The sequence below is a fragment of the Amyelois transitella genome, chromosome Z (assembly GCF_032362555.1).
Source record: "Amyelois transitella isolate CPQ chromosome Z, ilAmyTran1.1, whole genome shotgun sequence".
NCBI classification, from domain to species: Eukaryota; Metazoa; Arthropoda; class Insecta; order Lepidoptera; family Pyralidae; genus Amyelois; species Amyelois transitella.
In genome coordinates, this window is record NC_083535.1 from 7,624,645 (window position 1) to 7,641,257 (window position 16,613).

The 16,613-nt window shown below is 33.4% G+C and overlaps 1 protein-coding gene across 1 annotated transcript in view; it reads right to left on the minus strand.

Annotated features, from left to right (window-relative positions):
• LOC106133870 (SCY1-like protein 2) overlaps positions 1–16,613 on the minus strand; it is a 70,923-nt gene that overhangs the window by 9,509 nt on the left and 44,801 nt on the right. The window contains exons 4-7 of the mRNA XM_060953788.1: positions 12,686–12,806; positions 9,162–9,257; positions 6,223–6,368; positions 1,192–1,322 (exon numbers count right to left, since the gene is read on the minus strand). Of these exons, the coding sequence (XP_060809771.1) occupies positions 1,192–1,322; positions 6,223–6,368; positions 9,162–9,257; positions 12,686–12,806 (494 nt within the window). The remainder of the gene's footprint in view (positions 1–1,191; positions 1,323–6,222; positions 6,369–9,161; positions 9,258–12,685; positions 12,807–16,613) is intronic.

The window sequence follows — 16,613 nt, forward strand, 5'->3', positions numbered from 1 at the left end:
TCAAAGGCGGCACATATTATTTTTCCATGAATTAAAATCTATATAAATCACCGAAAAAGTATGGAACCGGTTAAACAATCATACTTTATTTAACCGGTTCCATACTTTTACGTATGTACCATAAGTAGACGAAAAATATTTTTGAAGTTACAACATCTTTATTTTTTTAAGTGTACTAGTTCAGTGAAAGGTATGATCGTCTGAGTTTGTTCAAAATTAGTCAAACTAATTATGCCTTTCTATATAATAAGACTTAATTTGAAAATTACGATCGAAACAATTGAAAGTTGCGATCTGTATATATTTGAAGTAAAACGGTATAAAGAAGACGTGTGAAGATGTAGACTGTAATTATTTTTTTTGTATGTATTTACATTTATTTTCACCCAATAATGAAGACACAAAAATGGAACACGTTTATAAATAGAGCAATCATATTTTATTACAATGTCTCATCTCACCTGTCGGAAGCCATACGAATGGATGCTTCTATATTTGAATTGGTTTCAGCAAATTGGATAGCTAAAGAGGAACACATGCAATTGATAGTTTCCATTACAAAGTTACGTCGGATAGTGGAGTCAGAGGTGAATGGTATCGATGCAAACACGATCAAAGCATTCACTGATTACTCACATTTGCAGTTTGTGATTATTACTACTGGATAATATGTCTTTGTGACCTAATTGCTAATGAGAAGTTTAAAGAAAGACATACGATTTATAGAATTTTTGCTGTTTTGGTAAACAGAAACTTACGTATTTATTGGTAGATCAATTAAGAAAATGTACATTTTCGAATTCCGTTTGCGGTATCAAGTTATAATCCGCAAAGTAGAACACCAAAGAGCAATACAGAATGACAGTATCATTGGAGTGACGCACTTGAAAAGCTTGATGAGTGGAAAAGCTGAGTGGTGGGGGTTGATCAACATTAATAAAAACTATTGGAGAAATTTCCAATGGGATTACTTAGTTTTGTTGACAGTAGCAACATGTCATATCAAGGTTGACTAATTAAGAATGCTGTGTGCGATACCATAATTAACGTGAAATTATTTACATCCCGGTACAAATATAGTTCCCGTGGGATTTTAAAATTACCTGTATTCTTTTGTAGGTTACGTAATTAATTCGCGCGGGCAAAGCAGGTTGAAAGATGGTTGTTTATGAATTTTACAGACGTAAGTACTTGAAATACTGGATGAGTGGTAACAGCTGAGTGGTGGGGCGGGGGTGGGGGTCCCGCGTGAGCAGCCGCTGCACCGCCTCCTGCAGCGCGGCCGGCACGCGGGGCAAGACGGCGTTCACTTGTTGATCCAGCTGGTGAAAACATAAGTTTTATTTCTACGTTAATTTTGTATTGTCACTGAGATGGGTATTGTGTGTCATTTATACAAGTACTTATATATACCTAAGACTGTTTGATTGACTGACATATCAAGGCACAGCTCGAACTGCTATGTCCTGAGATTTGAAACTTAGTGAATGAAGGTTTAATATATGTGCTACGCAAAATGTTCCTCGAATAGTTTATTTGCTGGGGTATCAAATAAATAAATTACCTAAAAGTCAATTTGGTTCAGCTTCTTATGTTCCGTAAGGATTCTGAACCTATGGATTTTGCAACCAACAAATTTTACATTGTTATACTGGCTAGGAAAATCTTACGATCTCTGAATACAATGTCATTATTAATTAAATTGTCCAGCCAATCAAAAGGGATACAAACGTGATGTATGTTGAACTGATTCTGGATATTCTCTTAGTAAAAACAGGAATCGGAATCGAAAGAAATCGTAACGATAGGATTAATATAATTTCTTATACTACATAACTAAATTTTCTTCTGCGCTGCAGGACCAGGTAACCAGGGAAAGTGCCTATTGAAATGAAAAAAAAATGTACAAATATGTACAAAATAAATTATACAACTACTATTACTAAACATTTCGCACCTGACCTAATTAAAATTATACACTAAAACCGCGGTGATAACTGACATTACTAGTGTTACTATTATTAGAATAAATTATCGTTTTAATGGTTTGAGGTTCATCGCTAATGAAGCATTTTGCAACCAACAAATTTTACACTGTTATACTGAATTCTTATTATATGTTTATAAGTAGATAATGCACAGATTCTTATATAAAAATAACAATTTCAGTTAATGCTAAATGGTAAGCTAGCTTCTACTGTTTGTAACATTAGATACTATTGTTTCAATAACTGATATAATTCCTTACCATATTAGGTACCTACGTTTTAATTTAGTTTTTAATTGAATTTGTTATTAAGATTTTTATCGTAAAGTAGTTATTAGTGCATTGCTGAAAACAACTAACATGGACTACTAAGTACCTACGCCTTTCATAAAATACAGTTCCATGAATATCATATCCGTATTACAGTAGCTTAGCTCAGTTGAAAGTGTTCAATAAAAGTTTGAATTTTAGTATGAAACACGTAAAAAGCTTCCGAAGTATTTATATTGCGGTTTCACACGACTGATTGCCTACAGGGGACACCACACGGTCTACTTAACCTACAACCCATCAATATTTACTTAGGGCAGACTAAATTAGTACCTCGTACTATGTTTATGTTTAGAGAAATGACTGAAAAAGTTCACGATCTACAAGACATTGGATCGATAAAAAAACAGCATATCACTCAATGCTGAATGTAGGCTTTAAATTGATCATATATTTCCAAAATGTTGACCAGACCTTTACTACGCTACTCGGTAAATTAAAAAAAAATTCTTCATTCACCGCCTTATACTCGTATCAACTTGCGTGTATAAAAATGTTAAATGCAATTACAGTTTTCATAAAAGTTAAAAGTGCAAAATGTTTCTGTGTCCGTTTGGTTCAATGAAGAAAAAAGTAATCAGTATAATTATGGTTTTTTTTTTTTGTATTATTTATCATAACAAATTTCGTTCAACGAACGAACTTTGAACACATTAGATCATTTTCGAAAACATCTGGTAAGTAATTTATAAATACAAAATAATTCGAGTAAAAAAGCCTAATCGAATTATTTATAAAGCATGTTAACCAAAATATCAAGTTCAAATAAACAACGATTATTTTCTATGAAATCGCCTCATGTTCAACAATACAAAAACAACTGTGTTTAGACTGGGAGACTTAGCGAGTTGAATAAACAATTTTCTATTATTCCATTCTTATAACTTATGTATATTCTTTCAATAGCAGAACATAAGACTTTTGTTTGGGTTTTGTTAAAGCCCATTTATCACCCACGCACTTATGAATATATCATGAAACTATGGATTGAATTCGGCTTTGCGTGCGTTTATTATAATTAAATTTTAAGACATAATATATGAATACTTATGTCGAAATTGTGACAGTGATTTTAAATATCGCTAAAGCTTTTCCGAAAAACTTTTCGTGGTCAGATTCAAGCTTGAATATTTATGACTAAGAAATTCATGAAGTTTTCTGTAAAGTGTTTGGGGCATTTCACAAAATGTACTCGTGTGAAATATTCTACGACCTGATAAACTATTTATTTTCATTATGTGAAGTGGTATTACGATTCTAATGCTTTTGCATGTGGATTTAACGTGAAGCCACTAAATCTTTCCCTTGTTTCACAGCGGCCACAAGAGAGACACAAAGCTTTTTAACTTATTACTTTATCTGGCTGGAATTATTTAAAACAAGTTTTAGTTAATTTTATTATTATTAATGTTCATTACATTTCACTTATTGACTAAGTAAATGCTTTTTGTAAATTCAGTCAGTAATACTTTACACGAAGTCATTTTATTACAATAATAAATTATAATATATAATAATAATTCTTTAATTTTTCTAATTTGAAACAGAAATGTATCTGATATCCACGTGTTTATATTTTCAGTACAAAATTATTTTTGTTCTTGATTGCTCCTTTTGACGTCACATTCACATAGGATTACCGTTTTGATAGCACAGTGACACCCAAAAAAATCTATATATTCATGAAGTTGGACTGTTTTTCGTGCCGTCGTGTGTGTTGGGTTTTTAAATATTTGATCACTTAGTCAAAATTGAAATGAATATTTTTTAGGTACCTACCTAACAAAGACATTATGTAACATAAAAAAATTAATAAGTATAAGTGTTAATTTAGGGAATAACGTGTGTTTTATGTATATAAACATAATTACCAGTTAAAGTATTCCGATAAAATTATGATGATTTTTGTGGTCTTGCAATAAAAACTTTGTTGTAGGGTTGAGGGATCATCATTAATCATAAGCAATACAATGATTTTATTGCTATCAGTCCGAATGGTTTTTTTAGTGAAGGGATCAATGAACTACCTATGAGATAGCAAAAGTGCATATATAATAACGGTTCTTACTTTGATTAAACAAATTTATTAAATTAAAAAATATTCGACATATGTAAGGATCTAATACAATGCTTTTTACGAAAATTCTATGATAATCTACAAAAGAAATTCGCGCATCGCGGGCGATCTACTCAAACAACATTTATGTCTAGTAAAAAAAAGGTTTGACAAGATAAAGGATTCATTCTTTTTAGATAATGCAGAGAGAGCTCAAAATAGATTTCATAAGTTTGTTTAAGAAGGATGTTATTATTCCGGAATTTGGGCGCACCGCACTGGCCTCATATTAAAATATATAGGTTAACTCACGCCCCTTTAATCCCTGGAGGGCCGCTAACACACATTTACATAATAACCCATACCACTGTAATATTGTGTGTGCTTCCTCCGTTGGTGAATGTTTTTCTATATGGCTTCGTATTTTGTATGAATATTTATTTAGGACTACTTTAACTTTTGGTTCTTCGGCATTCTCAGAAATATGTACTTCTGAGGCTTACGTCGTTATAACTACCTAACTTAATATTTAGTTTAAAAAAATTAATTTTTGGTAAAAATTGACAGATCCGACTCTAGGATCTCCAGTTTAGTTCAAATTGGAAGGCATACGTCCAACAGTGAACGCCAATGCTCAGAAGAAGATGTTTATGGATACTATAACAGTTGGCAAATAATGCTTGACATACATTTACGAGCAACCCGTCCCGGCTTCGCACAGGTAGCATTTGTAAATATAAACCTTCCTCAGAAAATCCACTTTTCAATATTTCAAACAAGAAAAAATCTGTCCACAATTTTCCGATTTTAGCGCATACATTTCGATCGAGCGCATACAATTCGATTCCGATTTTAGGCAGTGAAAATAAGGTGACTTTATAATATGTAGTAATACTTATTTAAAAAAAATTATGATTTTGTATGGAATACACACAAATTAACCAACATATCAATATTCAATTTTTTCATCGCCTTTTTATGCCGATGCTAAAAACTCACAAGCTGGAAAACTGAGGTTCGGAGATAGTGAGAGGAGCTCAACCTATATTGACAAGAATTTCGGGACATAAGATTTAACCTTAACCTGTAACCTTCCGGAATAAACATAAATATCTTTTAAGGTAGAAGACACCCTTTTTTTAAGATCAAAATATTATATTATGTAATGTAATAGAAGATGAAATCAGATTCCAAATTGTGTATTGCGCTTAAATAACAAGTTTTTCTACATTACATCTATATTAGATATAAATAAAACGATGAAATAAAGTGTACCTAAGATAACAGATAAAAGAAAACTGATTCATTACTCGCTTTCTTCTGTGAATGTCGTAAGAGGCGACTTAAGTAAAAAGCTCCAGACAAGTAATCCATTTGAGATCATAGGCAGGTAGATAGATGACTGGCGAAATATTTTTTCTTTACAATATTGTGTACTTAGTATAAGTACTGCTTATATATATGTTCCGACTTAATAGTATATAATACTTGGTTTGAAAAGGTATATAAACACAGAATTCCTCATTTATTCTATATAAAATCTGCTTAGAAAAACATATCACGTGATTGTCACAAGCCTTGATTGACTTGTACAATCGGCACGGGAGAAACGCTGCTGCGGCATAAAAACTTACACTAGATGTATGTGTTTATTCCGTTAGTCGCCTTTTACGACGTGCCCATTCTTAACACTTATTTAAAATTGAAATTTCAAGAACAAGTTTAAATATTAGGTGCTGAAATAAATTGATTGTTATCGGGGCAAGCATCATAAACTTTAGTGGCCCGCCCTAAAGTGGGACCTATTACGTAATGGACATTTTATAGCCACGAATAAAAAGGTACTTACGAACTCGATCTGTTTCATGTATAGCATAGGGTTGTTATTTGCCTGCAGAAGAGATTTCCCGTTGTTGAAGACAGCGCAGATGACCAGTCCAAGTGAGAACATGTCAGACAGAATGTTGCACTGTCCGTTCATCTGCACCTCCGGAGCTGTGACAGTAAGTTTGTTATAGCAATAAACTACACCGCTAGCCGCCTGTCGCGAACTAAGTAGTTATATCGAGTTTAGCTGCGAGAACAAAGTTGATAATGTCTAACGCTGAGTTAGTGCCGTGGTTAGTGCCAATTTCGTTGACACCAAACGGTTTGCGTGTGTTTGATTTAGCTCCAATAGTCGAAAGCTCAATTGGTATGAAGTGGGTATTGATTCCTTCTACTTTGGATACAACAATAGGAAATGAAAATAGAGTTAAATAGAAAAAAAAGGAGTACATACACAAAAATAATACATATAAATTCACGTCTTTATACCTTACGAAGCAGACAGAGTCCACAATCTTAAAAAGTCTGAAAAGCCACGTTGAGCTGTACTTGTGTTATAAATTGTAACTAGTAAAATAATATTATTTGCCATACTTATCAATATTTACTTGATCACATTTAGTATAATCCAGTCACTATTGACTCAGTCTACTCCCGACAATAAGTTTACAAATGTCGCTAATTATCCGAATCGCCGGAGTTCTCTCTTATCACTTGTTTGAGTTCAGAACAACGACATTGCGCAGCGCTTTTATGTTTGAGTAGCCCTCATTCAGAGGGAATTCGATGTCTCTATTTAAATTAAGTAAACATTAAATATAAAACATACGTTTAAAACTGAGCCCTTTTTAACCTTCTTTATTAAGTAACTTCTTATTCGTGCAGCTATCTCTATGGTCAGTTTCGAATCCCGGCTACAATGATAATTGTATGATTGGTTAATGTAGTCCTAGACGCTTTTATTATCAAATGTAGTAAGTCCATAGTAAACACAATACACTAGTTAAGGGTTAAGGCAATTAGATGGGTTTAGGATATCAGTCAACACGGAGGGAGAGATTGAATACAAAGAAGAGCAACGTGGATATAGATGGCCGTTCTGACACCTTCCGTGAAGAAAGAAACTACAATTAACTTTTCATTCGGCGTATGTTGATTATGAAACCCATCGTGCGTTTAACAATTTTAATCAAATATATGTAGTTTGTGTACATCAGAAATAGTTACGCGAGTTCGTAGAACTAGATCAATACGTCCGCAGTCCCATTTCCCATAATGACAAGAATCACATTTAATACTTACAAAGAATTTTAATCCAGCTTTTAGAGTACGTTATGCCTGTTACAAAGGTAAGGCCAGTGATTCGAATAAAAAATCTTCAATGCATATGCTTTGTGTCCTTTACTTTCTTTGTGGGTACTTGTATTAATTCACATACGGTAATATTAATGAAAAAGTTACATTCAGTAATAGAAATTCTAATCAGAGACTTTTGTGTAAATTGAAAATTCATTCTAATAATGCCTTTTATTCATGTATTTGTGTTTCCCATGTTTATTAATACTTATGCAATACTATAAAGAGGATGAAGTAATTTGAAAATTATTCATCGATTTTTGTCTTTAAACCATATTGTTGACCTTGGTTTATATTTCTAGGTAGTTAGAATAGAAACATAGAAATATAATATATGTACCTATACTTTTGAAAGGTTAAAACACACATGAAGAGAAATATATCAATACATCCCATGATTTGTGATTTCTTGACACGGAAATCTTAATAATTGAAAAGGCGTATGTTCCTTGACATAAATATCTATTATTTCACGCAAACAAATTCTCAGAGGTAGTAAGTGTTTACTAATATTATAGTTTAAAATGAAAGAAGACCACCATTTGCTTACTCAAGCAAGTTAATAGATACTTTATATAGGTACAATCCTGATTTATATTTTAAAACAAATTGAAATCGAAATGATTGAATAATTTAATTTCCAAAAAAGTGATAATGTGATTTTTTGAACTTCTGTCTGTGTATTTCTCGATTATGAATTACGCTCTCACATGCATTTTCTCAGATGCGTTGTCTAGCTTGGTCTAACAATTTTTGTCTCTTGTTTTAGGTTTTACCTCGATTTTACCCAACTTTCAATACACTTTATCTTCAATCTCGGTAAGATTATTTAGTCATACTCGTATTTTATATTTCGCATTGCACATTGTGAAGTAACTGAAGCGCGACAATATTTTTATTATGATTTACTTCACTTTGCCTTTATTACAAAAGTAAAGCAGAGAAAGCTAAAGCATTTCACACTTGAAAAAATATTAAATTCTTCTTTCCACTGAAAGAAGAATTTAATATTTTTTTATTGCTCACTGAAATCAATACCAGTGTATTAGAGAATATTTAAGAATTCTCTTGTATATAACGAAACACGCAAAATATCTTTTTATGAACAGTTAATTTCAGCACAAAAATTTTGCGATATTTGTGGCCTTCGACGAATTATAGGACAATCGTTATCCTTCGCCATCGATTTGGCAGGCGGTGCATTTGATGCAGTGTCGATGTGGTGTAACCACGACGACGGACAGCATGCCGGTCATCGATTTCTTTCGCCGTTATGTCATTAAACAACCATAACATAGTGCCATTTCCCACGAGTGATAAAAATCTTACAATAGGTATGCAACTGCTAGAATTACATATTTTATCTTGTATATCACCATTTTCTGTAAATTCCTGACTCTCCCAATTCAGGATCATGGTTGTACAGATGCACCCCGGGTTCCTCTCGGGGACTAACGCCAGGAGGTAGAAGAAGATGAGCACCAGTTACTTTTTAGGTCTGGATTTTAGATTCCAATGCTGCCTTTATTCATAGTGCTAGCAATATGAAGCTAACGTCAAGATTTTTGATATAAGATTTAAGAGGTATAAATATCAGAAACTTACCCAAAAAGTCCAAGTTCGGTTGCGATATCTTGGCTACCTTGATGGACCACGGGGGCACCGCAATCATCTCGGTAGGATCGTGACCAATTATGTTCTCTGTAAAAGAATATATGTTAACACACACTAAATCCATAGGAAAACAATCAATGTGACATCATAAACTAATTGAGGCGATAACCGGCAGGCCTGAACTAAGGCAAGAACATTTCGAAAACCACAGCCATCTCTTCAAATTAAAGACTTGTCAAAAGCCTCCGTACCCAAGTGCATTTTTGGTCGAATAGTTAAGCTGCCCGATTAAAAATCGTAAGTATAACTCTTTTCTGCGTTGGTTTGTTACTAACTAATGTTCTCATGGTAAGGGAATAAAGGTATCGTGAAGCAACCTCTGCAAAGGTTTCAAGTGGGAGGTGCTTCGTGGATGAACCATACTTAATCCAGGATACCCAATCAAAAAGGATGATGCAAGTTCTATTCAGAAGTAGAGGAGTCCATGCGACCCTGGATATGATGTTTTGACTCCATGGTATCGTAAGCGATTGGTATTCTTTTAATCAGAGCTAGAAGATCACAGGCACAGCACAACTTCAGGGAATCAGGACAAGCGAATAATGCGTGGGGTAAGTACAAAATAACCCATAGTTTGACATCCATCTAAGGATCGTACCCCAACGCGGTAAGATACCTAGATTTTCACATACCGTTATTAGATAAACCGCAGCTTACAAGGACCCGCATAAGCCTCTTATAATGTCTTAGTTGTCAATGTTTGATGTTAATAGCATTTATGAAGTGTTTGTTAGTCGTATAAGCCATTTCACGAAAGTAAATACATATATCTAATAATATGTCCTCAACAGTGTGGAAGAAGAATAAGGTCACTTTATTTCTTCCATTTGTGAATCTTATTAAATTCAAACAACCAGTTTATCACCAAATCATCAAGGCATCGCTGTGTGGTTCCTGGAACTTTTCTCTCTCTTAGACGTGAACCGAAGTTATAAAAAGAGAAAATATTTTACGCATCGCCTAAATCGCTGAGACCAGATATTGAAGATTTAAAGGCTCCTTATTTGGTCACTCCTAGTGAACTAAGAGAGGATTTCCTCAAATACCTGCGAGAACGGAAATAAGCACGATTTTTCTTTTTACGGGGGCGGACTCACGAGCGTATTGTAGTATTACATTATAATACCTTGTTAGCGTTTGTGAATAAGTCCTAAGAATAAACTGTTAACAAATAGATGTCAACTTGTTTTGCGATGTTCTACAGCTTTTGTATTACTTGTTGATATAGGTATTACCTAAATAATTGAAAAAGAACTCTTAATAGGGATAAGCCTTCTTTTGTGTTGGTATTAATTTTATTCGGAAGGTTGTCTTCTTTGTGGACGGTTTTCTTGTGATGCCTATTATGAAAGGATATTATACATTTATTTTTGGAAAAAATCTCATTTATTGAAAAAATATTTTACTTATATTAGAAATCATAAATATTTATTTTTATTACGGGTAGCCAGAGCCAATTATCATGAGGAGACTGAAGATCCAAAACTTTCTCTTGACTGACTTTTATGTGACTTTTACAATCAGAACGAGAAGCAATTAGCATACAATATAGGGCATTTATTCCTTATTTGTTTTAAAAATTACAGGAGCTTTTAATAAAGGATTTAATAGTTTGTTACTTGCTGACAATAATTAAAAAAATAATAAAAATTTAGACAGAATACTAACTTTTAAATAATAGTATAAAATCTTTATTTCAAAGAATGGTAAGATCATAATTTGTACTTATTCGAAATATATCTGTTCTTCCATATAGTGAACATGTCGTTTGAGTTTTCGTCACGGACCTTCCTCTAAATGTTTTAGCAGAATAGCTTTATCAACGATACAAAAGAATAATATAGTTACATAAATAAAACGCAGTATCGACAGACTGCCGAAAAAGCCAGACTGTAACAGTGAAGGTTCAGCTTTAAAGTGAAAGTAATGAATTCCAGTCTGGCTGTATTCGTAGCGTTGAAATTCCCAAACAATTACATTGTGAGATTGAATGAAACACAGTCGGTTCTGCGGGTACATTTGATTTAACTTACTGTACAGATTGATTGCTCATAGACAATGTCAAACTACAGTGACGTAAGCAAATAAAGGACTTAGATATTATTGCAAGAATAAAGTCTCATCATTTTTCTCTATCACTATGTAGTGATAGAAATAATGACGAGAAAAAAGTATAAGTAATTAAACAGTAGTTGTTATTTTATATTATAAGCCTTCCAAAGTTAGTGCTTAGCAAATAACTATTACTACGCCGTTGAAGTCGCGGGTTAAAGGCTAAAAATGTTTATGTCCCTTGCATTACTGGCCGAATGAAATAAAAGCTCAACTAAAACTTAATTTCTATACGTGAACGACCAGTGCCATGGGCAAATGTTATCAATGTACATATATGGTAAGTATATCTTAAAATGATTACAATTACAATAATTAGGTAAAATTCAAATGTCCCCTTTGCAGTTAGCGTATTTCCACAGAAATCACCCAGAGTTCAATCTCCGGCGCCGGCAGCAAGAAAATTAAACATTCCGTCGCTCGATAGGACTATCTCATCATGAAATCCTTCGAAAGTGCAACGAAATGCTGTATTATTGCACTTTGAATTCGTAATGTAATAGCTATTAGAACTTAGTTTGCCTGAAGGGCATTTACCTATAAGATTAGGGCGGCGTTTTTAGGCAAAAGCTTGACGCTAGCGCCTTCAAATATTATTCTTTTGACTCTTCGGAACCAGGGCAAAGTCCAAGACCGAGGTTTATTCTACCTGTGATAACTATATTTTTTTCTGATTACAACTTCTATTTTCATTTAGCATAGTTGCAATGAATGTGTTAATTGGGAATTATGGAAGGGGAAGCCTTAGTTGAGCGTACACACCTTGACCAAATCGGGTCGTTCTAAGGTAAGGTAGGTAGAAAAGCAAATATTATGATTAGAGAGAAGATAAGCAAGTCTATACTTATCCCTGTTATATGCGAGTAAATCCAATATACTCTACATCCTTCACGGCCTCGAAGCAGTTGTGCTTTGTGTTTCGCTTGCTTTGGTATTAAAATAAAAATCCGTTGCTTCTTTCAGTCAGATTTATATGAAGGCCGCGTTTCTGTGTGTAGGATTTATATGAAGGTAAAGTGAACGGCGGATATCTTGGCTTCGGCTTATGTATTTCCTCTCAGGCTTGCGGTTTGCTAGTACTTTGTAGAGCTCAGCTTTATCGGATGTGGGTATCGTGATAGGTTTAGAAGATATCCAACCATGCTATCTTTACTAATTTATAAATCTGAGTGTATTTGTTTAAATACCGACCGTATACTGACAAACTTCATTATTATTAAGTACCTATATGTAAAGATGATTTTTTACGTAGGTGATGTGATTAATTCGAATGCTGTCTTCTTAAACATAGCACGTAAAGAAAGAAACTATAAAAAAGGATTAATTTCTTATCGATAACTTACCGACAAATTCCAGGCCGAAGAGCTTCCAGGTGCCTCTTTTGGTGACGATTATGACCTGGGGACAGACGTTGCGATGGATCTGGCGGGCTGTGTAGTGCAGATAGTGCAGAGCCTCGATTATCTGATGAAAAATAATTAAATTAGGTACTGATGAATCTCATTATCTTATTCCCTTATTCCCGTTTTGGATTGGGTACGTTTTTACCCAAAGCGACTTCCTACTGACCTACGTCTGACCTATGCAAGCCTATAATGACCTAGCAATAAAACTAGTGCATAACTCAGAACTCTTATTGGTACATGGATTTGAACCTCTGCCATCCGATGCATCACAATTTACGACGACCTTACAACGCGCCATTCAGTTGAACGTGGCCTTTGAGTCATATCGACACTATTGACTGTGAACCCTGAAGGGATAAAGTCGAACTAGCTCATCATTCTCCATAAGAAGAATCTTACTAGGGAATAGGGTTACGGAGAGGAATTCCCAAATTTAACAGTTCGTATAAAAAGAATTTGGTTACAACTTCTATACCCCGAATGAGCAGGTGTTCTCACTATGTTTCCCTGACCGTAAGAATAACAGAAACATGTGCTCAAAAATAGGTAGTAAATGGTTGCAGTGGGATTCGAACCCAAACAGCTTTTACATATAAATTCAAGTACATTTTGGTTAGTTGCACAGTGGTACTTAGGTATTGAAAACTCAATACTTTTTAATTACGTAATTAAAAGAATTATTGTCTTATATTGAAAAGAATTTCTTAAAAGTGTTGTTTGCAGAAACTGTACACTATCAGTGCCGTTTTAAAGAAGCTTTATTATTTAATTGAAATCCAAAACGAAGGGATATTGATTTCAATTGTCGTTTATATCTTGATGTTAGATAATGCTAGCCAAAAACTCAGCAAAAACTAGCCGCATCACCTGAGGGACTTCAATAACTTATTTAATTTGAACGCCAAGGGATCATAATTTTGCGTCTACAAGTATTGGTTTTGTAAAACTTGGGTGGCTTTTTGATTAAATATCTCTAGTCTTAAGAGTTTCGGGTAAACCGATGTAAGATACGAGTATTTTATATGTTATTTAAAGAAAATATTAATATACTTTGTTATTTCTATATAAGTAATGATAAAATCAAGTAAATATACACTAGCTCTATTTTATTAAAGTTTGAACGATTTAATAGTGCCATTTTAGCAGCTCATTTATATGACGAGTAATAAGTTGATACCCGGATTATTTTGACATACTTTCCCTTCTCTAGACACTCGTGATTTCAGTTAAACTCGTTACGCCAACAACGTTGTGTATTGGAGTTTTCGTGGGAATTTGAATTATACTATTTGATATAAGAAGAAAATGAAGAAAAAAAAAAAATGTTTGCCACGTGACGCTGCTAATCTTTACTTAATTGATTGAAACTACGAGTGAATGTTCTAGGCAAAGCCGCGATGCGAGGCTAGCAAGACGACGACCCTCGAAAGTCGCTTAGTTTAAATTTCTAGTATTTTGAGTCTATTCAATCCGTCTAATATGCAAGAAATAAAGATTATTGCACATCGCATCATTATTATACCTAATTCTTACAAACTTCTTCTATTATAAGTAAACTGTTAATTAACTTAAGACAAAAGTTACCATAAATAAGATAATGAGTACTTTTTATTACGTTTTCATAAGCGTTTAATCATTTCAGGTGTCTTTTTTCCAAGAAAACGGCTTTTGTTTCGTACTAAAAACTTGAATTTTATTTACTTTTTATTTAGTAACAAAGAAAAAACATAATATGAAAAGAAAATCAAAAGAATCGGGATTCTTCTTTTGGGCAATGAGCAAATAACCGTTCACTATCCAAATCTCAATTCCATCATAAGGCCATTCTGCTGTTCAGTCTTTTCGAGATTTTTGGGTCTGTCTATCACGTGAGATATGTTTGAAGGTTGTCACTCAGATTTGATTGAATTTGTTACTCCTGAATGGTCTGTTTGGTCTCTTTCTGATTTAATTCGTTACAAACAAGCATACACATTACGGTTTTATCTTTTACAAAAGTCGGGATGTGTAAAAGGTAGAGTGGTCTAGAATAGACTCAGCATTCAACTGAATGGCTTAATTAATTAACTAACTAATTAACTAACTTCTAAGTCTTATATTATTCCGAAATCTATGGTACGGAAGAATGGATAATAATATTTTCTCCGTGTTTGCTTATGAAGGAAGCTACGCTAGTTTGTTATTATTCCAAACAGCCCGTAGTCGGGAGACATTAATTAATTAACACCTCTATTTTGAAGGCGGATATTGTCGGGGTTCCTGCCGCATTTTCATCGCCATGGGCGGAAATTTTCATTACTGAGCTGTGAGCAGCATGGGTGAAAGATTAGTTCCATTCATGTTAGACCACAGAATTTACCTTCAATGCTTGAGGTCCATGCGCTAACTTTTACTCGTACAACAATGGATATTTTAACTATGAATTTAGGTTAAATTGATGAAATAAACTTAAGAGGTGTAAGAGTTTAATTATAATATATATAGCCCTGTAAGACTTTCCGATCCTTTCAAAAGTATGTCAGCAAGCAATTTAGCAATATTTGAGATTTTAAAGATTAACAAAGGATTAGAAAACTTAAGAGTTTGGATTAGAAAACTCATTCATAGTTTTCAACAAAGGATTCGTAATGCCCGTTGTGGGTAAACAAGAAAGTGTTTATTGTTTTTCCTTCTTCCCATTGTTCCCGCATTCTTCGGAGGCAGGGCTGGGAATTGTTCGTGATTATTCTTGACAAACTATTCCACCTTAGATCTACAAAGCACTATTTTGGTTGTTACAAGATAAGGCTTTTATTCCCTTTTTGGCAGATATCAAGTCGAGATACAATTTTAGTGAATATAATAGAAGTAAATGTATAGTAATTTGGACCAATTGACGTATTTCATTCTACTCAAGTCGTCTTTTTAATATAAATTGGTCTTTCCAATAGTCATGATTAAATTATTAGCATCGGATAAGGAGGGATTACTTGATTGATTGGGTAACACTGATTGTGAATTTAATATGCGATCTCCTTTATCTCGTTAGTATATAAAAGGGCTTTATGCAAAGATTTATTTGAAATACTGTTAGTTTCGTATAAAGATAATCTTATTATAACAGTTAGCGGCTACTTCACAAAATTACAATCATAACAATATCTACTTAAAATTCCTACACACTTATTTAAATTATAAAAGAAATATAATCTTTTATTTTTATATTTTAACCCAATAATACCTACATGTGTGTTAAATTAAATAACTCAACAATGGTGAAAACAGCATTAATATCTGATAGATACATGCAAAAATAATGTGCATATAACAACAAAAACTGAAATTGGTAGTATTTTCAGTTTATAATATTCTGACAGTAATTTGATATTATTTTAATTACGATAACAATGGAAGTTCTCACTTCCACGTAATTCGTGTGTCATTGAGTAAATGAATGATTTCAGTATATTGCAGTGAACACCGCCAAGTATAATCTAAGGCAAAGATAATAAAACATCCTAATAGCCTGGCGAAAATAACACGCTACACTATAAAATCGAGTGGGCAGGTTCATTACGCGAACCACATGTCTCAATCGAATGTTTCCACAATAAATAGGTAAGTGGCAAACCATAAGGCTGTAGTATGAAGTGACTCGCTAGATATCAGACTGTTATAAATAGTCGCAGATTGCACTACGCTACGAATTCCATTCAATCGAAAACAAAGGAAATTATTCAAATGAACATATCGGCAACGTATGGGGTTTCACATTCTTTTATTGGATTTGAGCGTGTGAAGCAAAGTTTGATATAAAATAAAAGTAGATTTTTATTCATTCAGTAAATTTATTGTGATTTCAGTAAATTAATTTGATTCAAATGGG